The sequence below is a fragment of the Poecilia mexicana genome, unplaced genomic scaffold, assembly GCF_051168715.1.
Source record: "Poecilia mexicana isolate PSO_F unplaced genomic scaffold, ASM5116871v1 scaffold_17, whole genome shotgun sequence".
Lineage (NCBI taxonomy): Eukaryota > Metazoa > Chordata > Actinopteri > Cyprinodontiformes > Poeciliidae > Poecilia > Poecilia mexicana.
This window is the reverse complement of record NW_028263386.1, coordinates 131,272-147,601: the sequence shown is the minus strand read 5'-3', so window position 1 is coordinate 147,601 and position 16,330 is coordinate 131,272. Positions and strand designations below refer to the sequence as shown.

Sequence of the window (16,330 nt, the reverse complement as noted above, 5' to 3'; positions counted from 1 at the left end):
CTTCTGTCAGAATTTCTTGACCCGATCCAAATGTGGATACACTGTGGCTCTGCTGAGAGGTCAAAGGTCAATTTGAGACATCACTGCAAGTGAAATGCGGCAGTGCTGCTAATGAAGCTAGTAATAAAGCTAAGCTAGTTAGCATAGCCTCTGATGACAGATAAATGGTAAGTTGTTTCTCTGCCATTTGCACATTTAGCAGCAAGTATACTAGGTTAATTGACAGCTCTAAGCCCCTCCCCTTGCCTCATTGTTTACATCTGAAGTAAATGCAGTCACCTTATGACTGATCACACAGTTTACTAAACATAATTTTAATCTGATTAACAGGCAATTTCCAACAAGTATGACATGTTTTCAAAAAAACTGGCATTCACTTCAAAAACACCTTCATTCCAATTACATAACATCATGTGACCATCTCATGTAAATACAGGTAAAATATTCAAGATCTAATATAGTTAAATAACCAGTATCATTACTTTAAACCAGGGGTCCCCAAACTTTTTCCTGCGAGGGCCACATAGCTGTTCCTTTCTCTGGTCGGGGGCCGGTCTCAGGTTTTTGGAGAAAGAAACCTTCGAAAATTCTTATCGGGGGCGGGGGGGGGGGGTGCACTGTTCTGTCTTTAAAACTGTCGATGGGGGGGGGGGGATGGGGGTGCGACGACACATTCGTGCTTTTAGATAGATTTTTACCCAGAATGCAAATGGAAAAAACCGTGAGTGAAACGGTGACTGGGACTGACTAGTATATTTTCCATTGAGGGAAAGTTAGTTTCACATCTGCTCAAGAGCCCCCCTGGTGGTTGAAGAAAAATCCACATATAAACCGGAAAATACAATATATGAAAAAAAAAAAAACACTGAATGCTCTCTGGTATGAGGAGGCGGGCCGGATCCGGCATTGTTCAGGGGGCCGGACCAAACGACGTGGCGGGCCGGATCCGGCCCGCGGGCCGTAGCTTGGGGACCCCTGCTTTAAAGTATTGATAATAAATCTAACCCATGGCGGCTCTGACACTGATTCTGCCCACTTAGTGGCATCTACCACTGAATCAGTGGTGGCTGTTTGACTAAGTGCATGTATTCTGTTTTTTCTTTTATTATTATTTTATTCATTTGTTCAAATTAAAATTATTTATACACTGTTAAAGCTGCTGCTTTTACGCCGTGGCAGGTGCCACAGTTTGAGCTCTATGGCCGCCTGCCGTTCCCCGGACCACCGCTCTCCACCAGAGGGCAGCATGGAGGCGGGACGCAGTGGAACAAAAGCAGAAGAAGAACCAGGAAGTACAATCAAAGCAGATCAATAGCAGGTGAGTTCGATTGTTTTCTCGGTACCGTTTGTTGCTCCCGGTTCTGGGTCTGATTCCGGTCAGAAAGCCGCTGTTTTTATTGAAGTAGAGCTTCAGTTTTTTTAGCATCTGAACTGAAACTGATGACCGGACTGAGGTTGAGCTTCATGGCTGCAGCTGATTGGTCCCGATCAACAAACACGGAGGCTCCAGAACAAACAACCGATTGACAACCTGCGTGTTTCACATGTTCCCTTTATAAATCTGCAAGCATTAAGTGAAAGCCGAGCATTAAAATCACACTGTTTAATGAACTTTCTGATCAGATCTGATCATTTTAAAAGCTTGAAGGAAAGGAGGAAATCTTAAGACATTGATAAATAATAAAAAAAAAGTAAGGCCAAATTATTTTTTATTTTCCAAGTGAAAACCGTATCTGATTGTCTGAAAAAGTTTTTAAAAAAATTTTCCTGCTGGACATGGGTCCAGAAATGTTCATATTTACTGCATGATTTAAAGAGAAGTTTAACCGTTCCTGAATGACAGAAGGATCATTTTTTATTAAAACCTCTATAAACTGTTGCTGATAGTCTGGAGTTGGAAGGAATCAGTATAACTTGGAAAACTGCTCTTTTTTTTCAACTGAGATGAAGAAGATTAATAATTCATCGTTTGTGTGGTTGACACCGACGGCTCTGAGTTTACCACCTGAAGCTCTTGGTTCCACTGATGTTAAATGTTTGTAAACATTTTAACCCTTTTTGAGGAGTAAGAGCAAGCAACCGGATCTGACCTTTAACCTCCACGACTCTGCAGGAGCTGCTCCCTCAGCATGGCTGACATCCTCCAAAATGTTATGGATCACGCAGTCGCTGTCGCACGGAAAGCTGGACAGGTGAGACATCCTTACAAAGATCCTCGCTGGTCTAGCGGGTCGGGTTGCAGTGAGGAAACCGATCCACTAGAACCCACTGAGGCTGAAGCTGAAACCCAGTTTTGGAATGATTTTTGCACCAAATGTTGTACTGATGTGTTAGATCATATATTGATCAGGTGAACTGGATCTTGTTTTGACCAGGTGGTGCGTGAGGCTCTGAGTGATGACAGGAAGGTGATGACGAAGAGCTCAGCCGTTGATTTAGTCACTCAAACTGACCAGAAGGTGGAGCATCTCATCATCCAATCAGTGAAAGAGAAATTCCCTCAGCACAGGTATGAAGCTCCGCCTCCCAGCATGTTGAATCAGCTCCATGGACCTTCTGGTGTCGGCACCTTTGCTTCATCTTTAGAAAACCTTTTGTGTCTTTCATTGGCAGGTTCATAGGGGAGGAGTCTGTAGCGGCAGGTGAGCCGAGCATCCTGACTGATGATCCCACCTGGATCATCGATCCCATCGACGGAACGACCAACTTCGTTCACGCGTGCGTTTATTTCATCCCACTCATCTGTCCAGGGACAGCAGTCTGATCAATGATGTGATAGTGAGGCGGTAAGGTCACCAGTAAAGGCTTACTGGTGACCAGTAAGTGCCCTGACTCCACGTGTTGAATCTGCCACTGTAAGGTAAAATGGCCGACATCGGTTTCCTCTAAATTCTGAACCATAGGGCCCGACCCACATTTGGACCTCCAGCGCCACCTAGAGGTCTTCAAGAACCCCCAGGTTTTTGCCTGTGTGCTGGTGTAGCACAGTTTACAGAATACGAGTTTCCACCACTTGGTGCAGTGATGTGCCAGTCAGTTGTTTAATTAGCTGTAATGAGCAGAAGAAGAAACCAGCCGCTAGGCTACAGCTAACGGTACTGCAGACCATAGACATAAATACATAGACGGCTCGTGGAGCGGGTCAGAGGTCATGGAGCGGGTCATAGGTCATGGGGCGGGTCATAGGTCATGGGGCGGGTCATAGGTCATGGGGCGGGTCATAGGTCGTGGAGCGGGTCGGCCCGTTGCTGCGATACGTCACAGCGTCCGCCATATTGAATGTGGAATATGTCCCAGTAAGCTAATACAGGTAAATGGACCGAACTTCACAAAGTGCCGTTCTACAAAGTATTTTAAGTTAATTCCTGTCATTGACACATTTTCTCACACATTAATATATTTGGTAATCAGAGAAATGACTAAAGAGAGTTTCTAACTTCTGATGTGATTATTTAATGTTTTGGGGCATTTCTGAATAAAGAGCTCAATGTTTTATTTGGTAGAAATGATTCTGATCATTTTTATATTAACATTGATGAACAGACATTTTTACAGTGTTTAAAGAACATATTTACATAATTCCATAGTTTAATCTACATTTAACGTTTCAAGGCAACAAATTATTTTCTTGTATTTATTTTTTATACATTATTGAGAAATGACTTGATTTATAAATCAGTCATTGTCAAACATTAAACTACATATTTTTCTTACTTTTTTCCAGAGAAAAATATTTATTACAGGACGTCAACTAGCAAAGAGTGAAAATAATTCTAACAGAGTAAATTATTTTTATTTCATTACATAAGCTGCATTAATACACTGATACTTCAGATTGAGATATTTACACAAAAAGTGAAAGTGACAGGCTGAAGCCAAGGATAAAAGAGAAATTATCCAAAAGTGAAACTACATATATGTTTCCTTGACATTCATAAAAAGCCATTTTCAGCATGTTGGGCTCTGACTCGTAGCATCTTTATAGCTAAATACCGACATGGAGAAGCTGAGCTGGAAACAGACTGAAGAGCAGCAGCTCCAGCTCTGATCCTGACTGATCTTTCCTCACTAAATCCTCTGGTTTCTAATGAACTTCTCCTCTAACAGCGGTTTCCCATCAGCTCTCATTAGAAAACAGTATGAAAACGTTAGCTGCTAAGCTAACAATCAGCGGCTACTTTGGGCCAATTTAGCTACATAGGAAATATTTCTCGGTTGTTTAGAAGTGAATTTCTGGCTGCAAAGTAATTCTGATCTTTCATCCTTACCTGGGGAAGGTAAAGCCAATGAATCCAGTTTGTTTCACAAAACAGTTGAAACACAGAACAGGACTGAAGGAGCTCCGATCCTCTGCTGCCACATAGAAAATGGCGGACGCCATAACGTACCACTCAGCGCTCCATGAGGGGTCTATGTATTGATGTCGATGCTGCAGACATATTTAGTGTCTGAATACTTCCGTCTCCGGCGCTCAGGGCTGAAGCTCCTCTTCCCGTTAACAACCAGTGAACCCAGTGGATCAGGATTCTCCTTTATGGTTTCAACAAAACCCGAAACACTCCGAGCTGCTGGAGGCTCTGCCAGCGAGCCTTCACCCACCGGACCCAGACTGGATCTGCTGCGTCCGGAGGAACAAGAATAAAAGCAGAGCGCTAGTTCGTCCAAAGATAAACGGCTATGATTGTTGTTTGTTTGCCAGCAGCTTCTGGTTCCGTCAGTTGAAGCAGTTTTCAATTTAATTAGCAGATTATAAAGCTGTATTTTCATTTGTACTTTAATTGTTTCAAAAAGGTTGAGAATCCCTGCTGTAAACGTTGGAGAGACAGCAGGCGCAAATCGTGACACCGCACCTACTAATGGCACTTCCGGTGGCAGGTGTGACACCTGTCACAAGTGCCACTGCTTTCGGGACTAGCTGCCAGTGCTGCCACTGCGTTCGGCTGACTTCGGCTGACCTCGGCACCTCGTACTGGCACTTCCGCTGCCACCTGTCACAAGTGCCACTGCTTTCGGGTCTAGCTGTCAGTGTTGCCACTGACTTCGGCACCTTCCAAGGGTTTCCACGACCTCATACTGGCACCTCCCACGCCTCACGAACCGCTCTCGCCTATTTTTGCTGACGAGATTTAGGGCGGCCATCTTATAGCGTTCGACCGCTCCACTCAGCGTTATATGTTTAACAGGCACAATGATGTATTCGAACATTTAATCTTTCATAACACGCTGTTTTGTTACTGGAAACCTTATACATGCAGCCATATTTATAAACAGTTGTATTTTTAAAGTATTTTTAATTGTATTATACATACTTCAGCATATTTAAATATGCTTAGTGGGGAAAACAATAGAATAGGAATAGAATATTCTTTGGTGACAGCTTCTGTGTCAGATTTAATATGAATGAATTTATAATTAATGAAAATAATGGTGGATCTGGCACAACGTATTGCATTTCCTCTTAAGTATTCTGTTCCCTTAAAAAAGCAAATATGCCCTGGTCTATTTTTTATACAGTCTCAAATTTCAGTTTCCAATAAACAGCCTCAGTGAAAACATGTTGACAGTTGCCATAAGGTGTCACTTGTGCCATGGGCTTCTGGGTAAGGTGTGTTCGTTGTTCTGCAATAGCCAGCCACGCCCTAACCTCACCACTGACTGACTATTGACCAGTTCTCTGTCTAACAGGTCCGGAAAATCCCTGAAACCTGGGTCTTACCCTTTCATAGGTTTACTAGAGAAATTCTATTTAAACTGGCGGCGGAGAAAACTCGTCTAGCTCTAACTACCTTCAGATCCAGAAGTTACGGCCCTTTTCAGTTGAGAAACAGTCGGCAGAGTAGCTCTCACTGCCGCATAGCTTCAACAACCACTCCTGTTAACGGTAGCTTTTCTCCTGAAAATAACGTGCACTTGTTATTGGCTAGATTGGATTTAGTGACTTAGATATAAGTCCCAGGGCCATTATTTATTACTCACCAAAGGAAAGTACGAAGCCATCAAATTTCTAGAATCATGCATGTAGATTTTACTTAAAACCAGGAGAACTCTCAATAATCGGTGACTTAATTAATTTCAATGTCCACAACTTCTATTATTATTTTTTATTATATATTTTTATTAAGCAAGCTTTAGCAGGGGTAAATGACAAGCAAATTTAGTAAAAGAAATTATAAAATAGTAACAAGTAATAATCTCAAATCATAAAATTAATCATACCCTATCTTCTTTCTAATCCCTAACCTGTGTCACTATTCTTACTGAGCGAGGCTTTGGGGGCAGGGCAACTCACACCCGTTGTTGGTCGATCTTGGCAGCCGAAACCTTTAGTCGTCCTTGGTCAGAGTCTCTGTCCTGGTGGGGCAAAGTCCTCTTTCGGAAAAGCAGCAAAGCCAATCTGTCCAATTTCTTTTAGACGAACAGAATCTTCATCACTTAGTGACCTTTGTCTTTTCCCCAAGTCTGCTGCTGTTGAATAGGGATCGTAGGGTGGAGGCAGAGGAGACGGTCGGATTCAGGGGCCAAGGCTGGGGCTGACGGATCTTGTCCTTCTTTGCGGCGAGAAGTCTCAACTTTTCCCTTGGTCCCAGGGTGTGGTCCTCTGCTGATCTTTTCGCCTGCGTCCTCTTGTTGACTCTCCTTCAGCGCCGCGGATTAAGAACAGTTTCCTCCCCAGCTCGCTGGCTTTTAAACCCTCTTGGCCCACAGTTGTGTATGGGAGAGGTCTTATGACTCATCCTTCCCAAATATCTCATCGGGAAGTACCGTCCTGCCCAAACCTCGTTCCACCCTGAATTTGGTAATACACAAACCTCCCTCTATTGCGTCTGACTGCTGCAACTCCTTTGCAACACTTCTCTCTTTTCTGTTGGCCATCTGGTAGTTATTACCTTTTTTGGCAATTTGTTCTGAGGCCCCCGCCCAGCCAGCTCAGTGCTTGTGACCTGATTCATTCTTTTATTTTCCTGTGCTCAACTCTGCAATCTTATAATGTACCATGAAACACAGTTAACTCAAAACATAATCAATTTGTTTTACCATTATCTGAAATCGTACATAACAACTAAGTTGTTACTGTTACCGCAGATCATGAATACAGATTATATATTTCAGTCATACATTGTGATTACAATACATCAATCATTTCAACTATTACACAACTTATGTATTTTGTATTTCATTTCTTTAATCATTCTTAAATCAATACAAGATTACTGTTACTCCCCAGGCCCTTACCCTGCTTTCTGCGTGTACCTAGAGAGATCTCACAAGTCCATGCCAGTTTTCTTGACAGGTGCCACTTGTGCCACCTTACCCTTAGATAAGGTGGCACAAGTAAGGTGGCCATGGGTGCCACAGGCTGCTAACCTCATTCTATCTGTTTCAGACAGAATGTAGCATATGAATAACTTTAGATCAAACAAATAGAAATAAAATATATCTTAATTACAACATAATTCTCATACATATTTAAATATACAGCCGGTGTTCAGACTTAAACAGAGAAAGACAACTCCTGCACTGTCAGATGGGACCTCTTCTGCAACAGCTGATAATAGCTACCATAGGTACCTACCACTACAACTGACACTCGGTTGCCATGGTATGTCAGTGCTGACAAGCTCCTGTCAGTTCCGGATTATAATTATTTTCATACAGGGACCTTAATATAATGCTATTGATTATTAAACCGGGTAAGTTCACTAATATTGACTTATTAGTTAATATTTGTGACAGTGGCAACATGAGATATTGACAATTCCAGAGTGACATTATGTTCAGCATGGTTCCATGACAGTTCACAGGATGTCATAAGTTATAGTGGCTGCCTGGTCTATTACCTAATAGACCAGGCAGCCACTATAACTTTCAGTGTTTTATTTAAGATAATGCAATTTTTAAAAAAAACATGTTATCATAATTTTCCAAAAATGCCTGTTAACCAGTTTTAAAGAGTTATTACTTATTATTTAATAAATTTAATCTGCTATTTTTCATTACTTGTCAAGTTTATTCCAGATTTGTGTGGCATACATGAAGGTTGCTTCTCTGTGTTTGTTTCTGGTTCTGTTCATTGTCTTCAAAGTTTCTTATTCAAAGATGAGAAAATGACTAAAATCTGAGCTACAAAATGCATTTCAACAGCATTTTCAAGGCAGCAGGACTTTCACTTTCAAGTTAAACCACCTTCAATTTTTTACACTAATATTGAATATTGATAAGTCAAAACACAAAGTATGTACATCTCAGAAACTTTGACAATGTGTGAATCTTAAGCAGCATTAAGAACAAGATTGTTACATATTTTTGGAAATAAAAATTACTTTGGGTTTTACTTAAGATGAAAAGGATTTTTCAAAGAAAATTGTGCTGCTTACATATTATTTTATTTGGCAGATATGTTTCAACATGTTTTCAAGTTTATGTCACAAAGTATATGCATAGTAATTGATTTGTCAATATTTATTAGCCATTGTATGTAAATACTTTAAACAGCAATTTGAAGTCTGCTGTAAAATTCATGTTTAGTCAACGTGTGAATTTACTACATCAGGATCAAATAACTTATTATTCATCCATGAGAAATTATGATCATTAAGTTTAAGTTTATTTTTCAAACTTTATTAATTTCTACAATATACGTTAATTAGCATAGCTTACAGAGTCTGATTATTATTACTATTATCCAGTTGCAACATTTGGCTTCCTGTTGCACCATGTCAGCCACTGTTCTGCGATATAAACATGGGCAAGGGTTGAATGTCATTTTGATTAAGTAAAAAGTCCTATTAACTATCAGTGATGTGTGATTAACCAGATGTGTCCTTGAACATAGTGACAGGTTCCACTGTAATAGTGACACTTTATAGTATATTCAATTGGCCATCTTGCTTGAATTAAACTCAGTCAAAAATATTCAAAGTGTTAAATGGATAAATAACCAATTACCATTGAAATTTTATTTATAAACACGCATTATAAGTAACACGTTTTCCAAAAACTGTCATTGCCATCCCCCAAAACATCGGCACCAGTTGTGACAGCTCTGAAACATCCTGGACACCAACAGCAGCTCTAGTGGAAGCCAGACTCAGCTGTTACAAAGGTGCTGAAACCAATGGCATCCCTGATACCTGCTGTGTATTTGATTAATTCAAAGACGGAAGGAGTCGGCTGGATTATTCAGATGAACTTTAGTGAATAAATAGGATGAACGAATCATACAAAACGTGTAGGAATTCAGCTAACATAAGTATTTCTGCGAAAAAAAAACTCTTATTAAATTCTGTCTTCTTCGTCTGTCTTTAAGTTCTTCTTCTACTAGTAATAAAGCATCATGGGATATGTAGTCCATTTGCCTAAGTCAGTGGCAACACTGACAGCTAGACCCGAAAACAGTGGCACTAATGGCAGGTGTCAGAGGAAGTGCCAGTACGAGGTGCCGAGGTCAGCCGAACGCAGTGGCAACTCTGGCAGCTAGACCCGAAAACAGTGGCACTTGTGACAGGTGTCACACCTGCCACCGGAAGTGCCATTAGTAGGTGCGGTGTCACGATTTGCGCTCGGCCCTGCTGAAACGTTGATTACGCAGCCGGTCCCAAGTGGGCGGGGCTTATCGCTCCAACGCCTCCTTTGATTGGCTGATAGATGATGAGCGCCATGGCTGAATTATGAATATATCTCATGTTTACATCACATGCCGTCATGATTTTTAGACTTATTGCTTCAGCTTAGGGTTTGGTCATGTCCTTCTTCCTGATTGGCTGCAGCCACTCATGTCCCTCTTCCTGATTGGCTGCAGCCACTCATGTCCCTCTTCCTGATTGGCTGCAGCCACTCATGTCCCACCCCCGGCTGTTGAGAACAGAGCCTCAACATGAGCCTCTAGATCAGGGGGCCCAAAGTGGGTCCTGGAGGCCCGGCATCCTGCATGTTTCAGTCCCTCCCTGGTTTAACACACCTGCATCAAATAACGGCTCATTAGAGGCCTGAGAGGAACACCGACCTGCTGAGGAGGTTGTTTCTACCAGCAGGGAGAGAATAGAACATGCAGGATGCCGGGCCTCCAGGACCCACTTTGGGCCTCCAGGACCCACTTTGGGCCTCCAGGACCCACTTTGGACACCCCTGCTCTACATCAGTGTTTCTCCACCCTGGTCCTCACCGCCCCCCTGCTCTCCATGTTTTAGATGTGCCTCTGATTCAAATGATTGCATGACCATCAAGTGCTGCAGAAGCCTAATCACCCAGAGATACAATTCAGGTGTAGCAGAAGGGAAACACCTAAAACATGCAGGACGGGGGGCCTGAGGACCGGGGTGGAGAAACACTGCTCTCTACTGCAGGGGTGGCAGCTCCAGGCCTGGAGGGCCTCCTGCAACTTTTAGATGTGTCTCTACTTCAACACACCCGAGTCAAATAACGAGGTCGTCAGCAGAACCTGATGCACTGAGGAGGAGATTCAGCTGCTGGATCCAGGTGTGTTGGACCAGGGAGTCTAAGAGCTGCAGGACTCGGACCTCCAGGACCAGGATCGCCCAGCCCTGGTCTAGATCTATGCTGTCTATATCTACGCTGGCCTCAGGATGACCTTTGGAGAGCAGGAGACCCGGGAACTCCAGGCCTGATTTTAGTCCCTCCCAGTGGAGGCACTGGGGGGCGCTATAGCACCCTCAGGAAATATTAGTTAGTTGTTTTTTTTCCCATCTAATTTAAAATTTTTAATTTGTAGTTGTGGCATTTAACTCAAAAGACCAAATTTTCAATAAAATTTTTTTCTTCTAATTAAAAAACTCTTCATGCAACAGGAGTTGAACTTTGCAGATGCGTTTTATTTCTTCCGGGAAGCAAACTGGAGGAACCTGCAGTGCAACTATGGATCATTTTTTGCAACCAAAAATCCCACGGAGGAATGAGAGAGGAAGATTTTTTAGAAGCAGATTCTGACCAACAAAGAAATATTCATCTGGATGAAGGAGATCAGCTGTCCTTCCACTAACAGTGTTGGCACCAGACGGCTAGCAGATCTTAGCAGAAGTCCTGCAGACGCCTCCTGACTCTGTAACCCCTTCAGCATTATTGGGTTGGAAATTGGATGTGAATTTATTTTAACGGTTTATTTACTAAACTCTATACAGTAAATGTTTATTAATGCTTTAACTGAACGGCAGAACATCAGATTATTCACTCTGCTTTATTGGTCACTGCTGATGTCAGAGGTCAATGCATCCCTGTGTGTGTGTGTGTGTGTGTGTGTTGATCCTTCATTGCCCCCTCAGTAAAATGTGTAGCTCCCTGTTACCGCCTGCAGGAGCCGCTGCTGTCTCTCCACGCCTGAATCACATCTCGTGTTTGTCTGCAGGTTTCCTTTCATCGCCATCTCCATCGGCTTCACCATCAACAAAAGGGTAAGATTTGGTCACATGACTCTGTCCGTCCATCAGTCTGGTGGAGCCCCCTGGTGGCACAAACGGACAAAATATTTTCAAATTGAGCAAAGAATCTGATAACTAATCAGATAACTAGTAAAAGCTCAGCCAAGCTGTATCTAGAGACAGACAGGGCTAAGGACCAAGAGACGGGGTCAACTGGAGAAGCACAACCATTAGTTGATGGCAGCATTGTGTCGGCATCACAGCTAACAGACCCAGTGTATCTTCTATGTAGAGAAAAATAACAGAGAAAATTAATGCAAAGATGCAGATTGAAGAAAAGTAGGAGGAGGTGTGAAAAAGTGGACAGTTTGTCCTCCAGCAACCTGCAAATACTTCAGGAAAAGCTGATGGAGCTGATGAAGGTCCTGATAGAGAAAAGTTCCTGCCAAAAGATTCATGGATTCGATTCTAATGCTGCAAATATTCTAGAGATGAAGGAAGGAAACCCTAGAAACTAATATGGGATTTAAATAACATCCTGGTTAAAATAACTCAGAGCTTCTTTACTTCATCACTGGAGGATCATTTGACCCACATCTGTGATCCACTGATCAGGTTCTGTTCAGAGGTTCTGGTCCGGAAAGAACAACTTCAGTCGGGTCAGAATTTGAAGCAGGAAGTTTGGAGCCTTCCAGCTTTAATGATTCAGGTTGAAGCCTCAGTTCTGGAGAAACATCAGTGAGCGGCGGATCTACAGGAGCCTGGAGGGGAACCGAATGTCCAAACCGCGTCGCTGCTTACGTTTTCCTGTTCTGCAATTATTTTTCACAACTTTCTATTATTATTATAATGATGATAAAATTCTTATAGCTAAACTGCTTTAAGAGAAACCGAATGAATTGTCCTAATGAGGCAGTCTGCTGATGTCATCCTCAGGTGGAGGTGGGCGTGGTCTACAGCTGCCTGGAGGACAAGATGTTCACAGCCCGGCGGGGCAGGGGGGCGTTCTGCAATGGGGAGCCGCTGCAGGTTTCTGATCAGACGGGTCAGTCACCAATAATCACCAATAATCTCCTGAGAGCAGCATCAGACCCAACCTGTCGATTCCAGATGTTCATCGCTCCATCATCGCCACCGAGTTCGGATCCAACAGAGACCCAGAAGTCGTGGACAAGATCTTCAGCAGCCTGAGGAACATCCTGAGCCTCCCAGTGCACGGGTACTGTAGTACCTGAAGTACCTGAAGTACCTGAAGTACCTGTAGTACCTGAAGTACCTGAAGTACCTGTAGTACCTGTAGTACCTGAAGTACCTGTAGTACCTGAAGTACCTGTAGTACCTGAAGTACCTGTAGTACCTGAAGTACCTGTAGTACCTGTAGTACCTGAAGTACCTGAAGTACCTGAAGTACCTGTAGTACCTGAAGTACCTGTAGTACCTGTAGTACCTGTAGTACCTGAAGTACCTGTAGTACCTGTAGTACCTGTAGTACCTGAAGTACCTGTAGTACCTGAAGTACCTGTAGTACCTGTAGTACCTGAAGTACCTGTAGTACCTGAAGTACCTGTAGTACCTGTAGTACCTGAAGTACCTGTAGTACCTGAAGTACCTGTAGTACCTGAAGTACCTGAAGTACCTGTAGTACCTGTAGTACCTGAAGTACCTGTAGTACCTGAAGTACCTGAAGTACCTGAAGTACCTGTAGTACCTGAAGTACCTGTAGTACCTGTAGTACCTGAAGTACCTGTAGTACCTGAAGTACCTGAAGTACCTGTAGTACCTGAAGTACCTGTAGTACCTGAAGTACCTGTAGTACCTGTAGTACCTGAAGTACCTGTAGTACCTGAAGTACCTGTAGTACCTGTAGTACCTGTAGTACCTGTAGTACCTGAAGTACCTGAAGTACCTGAAGTACCTGTAGTACCTGAAGTACCTGTAGTACCTGAAGTACCTGAAGTACCTGTAGTACCTGTAGTACCTGAAGTACCTGTAGTACCTGAAGTACCTGAAGTACCTGTAGTACCTGTAGTACCTGAAGTACCTGAAGTACCTGTAGTACCTGTAGTACCTGAAGTACCTGTAGTACCTGTAGTACCTGTAGTACCTGAAGTACCTGTAGTACCTGTAGTACCTGAAGTACCTGAAGTACCTGTAGTACCTGAAGTACCTGTAGTACCTGTAGTACCTGAAGTACCTGAAGTACCTGAAGTACCTGTAGTACCTGTAGTACCTGTAGTACCTGTAGTACCTGTAGTACCTGAAGTACCTGTAGTACCTGAAGTACCTGAAGTACCTGTAGTACCTGAAGTACCTGAAGTACCTGAAGTACCTGTAGTACCTGTAGTACCTGAAGTACCTGAAGTACCTGAAGTACCTGTAGTACCTGTAGTACCTGTAGTACCTGAAGTACCTGTAGTACCTGTAGTACCTGTAGTACCTGAAGTACCTGTAGTACCTGTAGTACCTGAAGTACCTGAAGTACCTGTAGTACCTGTAGTACCTGTAGTACCTGAAGTACCTGTAGTACCTGTAGTACCTGAAGTACCTGTAGTACCTGAAGTACCTGTAGTACCTGTAGTACACATGGACTTGTCTTCATGCTGCTGGTACAACTGTGTGTTGTTTGTTGCCCCCTTCTTGCCCTTTGTTGCCCCCCGTTGCTGACCCTGCGTGTCTCCAGGGTGCGTGGCGCCGGCACCGCGGCCGTCAACCTGAGCCTGGTTGCGTCCGGCTGCGTGGAGGCCTACTATGAGATGGGGATGCACGTCTGGGACGTTGCTGCCGGATCCTTGCTGGTTCTGGAGGCTGGAGGAGTTGTGATGGATGTGGACGGTGAGGACGCCGCGGCACGCCATGTGCCCGCCACTGCCACCGCCGCCGCCTCACATGTCTGTATCTGTCCAGGTGGAGACGCGGACCTGATGTCCAGGAGGATCTTGGCGGCCAACAACCGCAGCGTGGCGCTTCAGCTGGTGGAGCATATCGCCCCCTACAGGCCGGACAGAGATGACATGCCGCCTGCTGCCTCTGATTAAACGGTCCAGCCAGAACACAGAGTCCGAGTCTTTATTCTGCCCAGCAGGTTCTCCCAGGTTCTACTCAACAGAACCACCTCTGACCCGTTCATCAGCTGCTTCCCACCTCCCAGCAACAGAACCGACAGACAATCGACTTGTGCGTACGCATAAGGGCTGAAACGATTCCTGGAGTGATTCGAGTCCCTCGAAGCTTCGTTAATTTATGTTTTATCATTTAGCGCGCCGTGTTCCGGCCGGAACATTATTTGCGTTGCGCGTCACTCTCACTTCCGCCTCTGAGTTGTTGATGAAAGCTAAGTGTTAGCTGCATAATGTCCAATCTTCCAGTTCGGCCCGCGGGGATTTTATTAATTAATGATAATTTCGGGTTTTCATCGTTTTCGGGAACCAACAAACATCCTTAAATGACCGGAGCGATCCGGGAGTCCGGCAGCCTTTCTGCTCCGGAGCTGCTGGTTCAGAGCTGAGGAGGATTTCTACAGGTAGAGACTGAACACGGCGGGCGGCTTTACTAAAATTACCGGAACATAAACTTCATATCATCCTGGTCGCAACAAATGGGTGGCGAAGCGCATCGTGACGTTACTGACCTGTAGATGTTTCTGTGTGGATGAATGCAGGAGTCAAATCCAACATGAACACAAACGATATAAATGTCTGGGCGACGTGAGAGTTCATCTATAAACTGACTGAAGATGAATCATAAACAGAAAGCTGGAGTTTAGACATTTCTTTATAATAGCCTGCCTCTTTATTATTAAATTGAATGTAATTTCAGATCTTCGTGTAATTTTTCTTCAGGTTAACTTAGAGAGTGAACTTTTATTGTTACAGGTTAATTTTCTAAACTACAGATAAACTTAAGGAAGCTCAAATGTGAAAAATTGGACCGATATTGATATTTGATAGTAACACTGGTGTTACGCCAGATTTATCAATATTTTATCTTTTTTTTTATCCAATTACCCGATTAATTGTAGGAATAATCGATAGATTACTCGATTACTAAAATATTTGTTTACAACAGCCCTAATATGCATACTTTGTGCCCCAGACCTCAAGCAGGTTGCAGCACATGCAGAGCTGCAGCGGAGCAGGAAGAGGTGGCGCCCCGCTGCGCGTCTAATGTAGCGGTGAAGCACACCTGAGTCCAGCCAGCGGCTCTGAGCCTCTCAGGGGAACCGACCCGGTTTGGAGCAGCCAGGTTCTGCTCCAAACCGGGTCGGAGACAGGCGCGGAGCTATTGGGGGGGCTGCTGCCCCCCAAACTGGGCCGGATGGGGGACCAGGCCTGGAGGTGCCAGGGAGGGAGGAGTGGTTTCAAGTCATTGAAATATGTGATTATAGACAGAGAAAGTGCGCCCTCACCTGTTGAGAATGGTGTATTTAATGTTAAATACACCCCCACCCCGAACAGTTTTAGTTTCACTCCACGTAAGGGGCCCGGTGATTCCTTAGGGGCCCGGTGATTGGTTAGGGGCCTGGTGATTGGGCCCGCCCCCCGGCCCGATGCTGACTTGTTCCGCTCGTGGTCGGAGACCAAGGTGCTGCTGGATTTATTTTCTTTTGAAATCTGTGATGCATCTTCATCTTTAGGAAGGAGTTTCACTCTCAGCATGCATTTGAACTTCTCTTTTGTTCTTCAGGTCAGCTCACAGTTTTGAACAGTTTTTACTTCTAAATCTGCTCCTTAGTCTCATCTATTCGGGTCTACTACGCCTCTGGTGGCGTGGGGTGGTAACACAACTAACATGACTACATCACTAAATAAGAATAGCACAACGTCCATCCATCCATTTTCTAACATCCTGGTCCCTAGTGGGGTCAGGAGGTGCTGCTGCCCCTCCAGCCAACATTCTGGGTGAGAGGTAGGTCACCTGGACAGGTCAACACAGAGACAGACAGGACACACAACCATGCA

General features: G+C 44.0%; 1 protein-coding gene across 1 annotated transcript; it reads left to right on the top strand.

The window, feature by feature from the left end:
• Positions 1-1,223: 1,223 nt before the first annotated feature.
• Positions 1,224-14,422, top strand: LOC106921414 (inositol monophosphatase 1-like). The gene is made up of 9 exons (XM_088014618.1): positions 1,224-1,318; positions 2,114-2,192; positions 2,376-2,509; positions 2,614-2,718; positions 11,360-11,405; positions 12,309-12,417; positions 12,483-12,591; positions 14,053-14,204; positions 14,277-14,422. The coding sequence occupies exons 2-9, from the start codon at positions 2,130-2,132 to the stop codon at positions 14,405-14,407; spliced, it is 849 nt and encodes a 282-aa protein (XP_087870744.1). The 5' UTR covers positions 1,224-1,318; positions 2,114-2,129; the 3' UTR covers positions 14,408-14,422.
• The last annotated feature ends 1,908 nt before the right edge of the window (positions 14,423-16,330 follow it).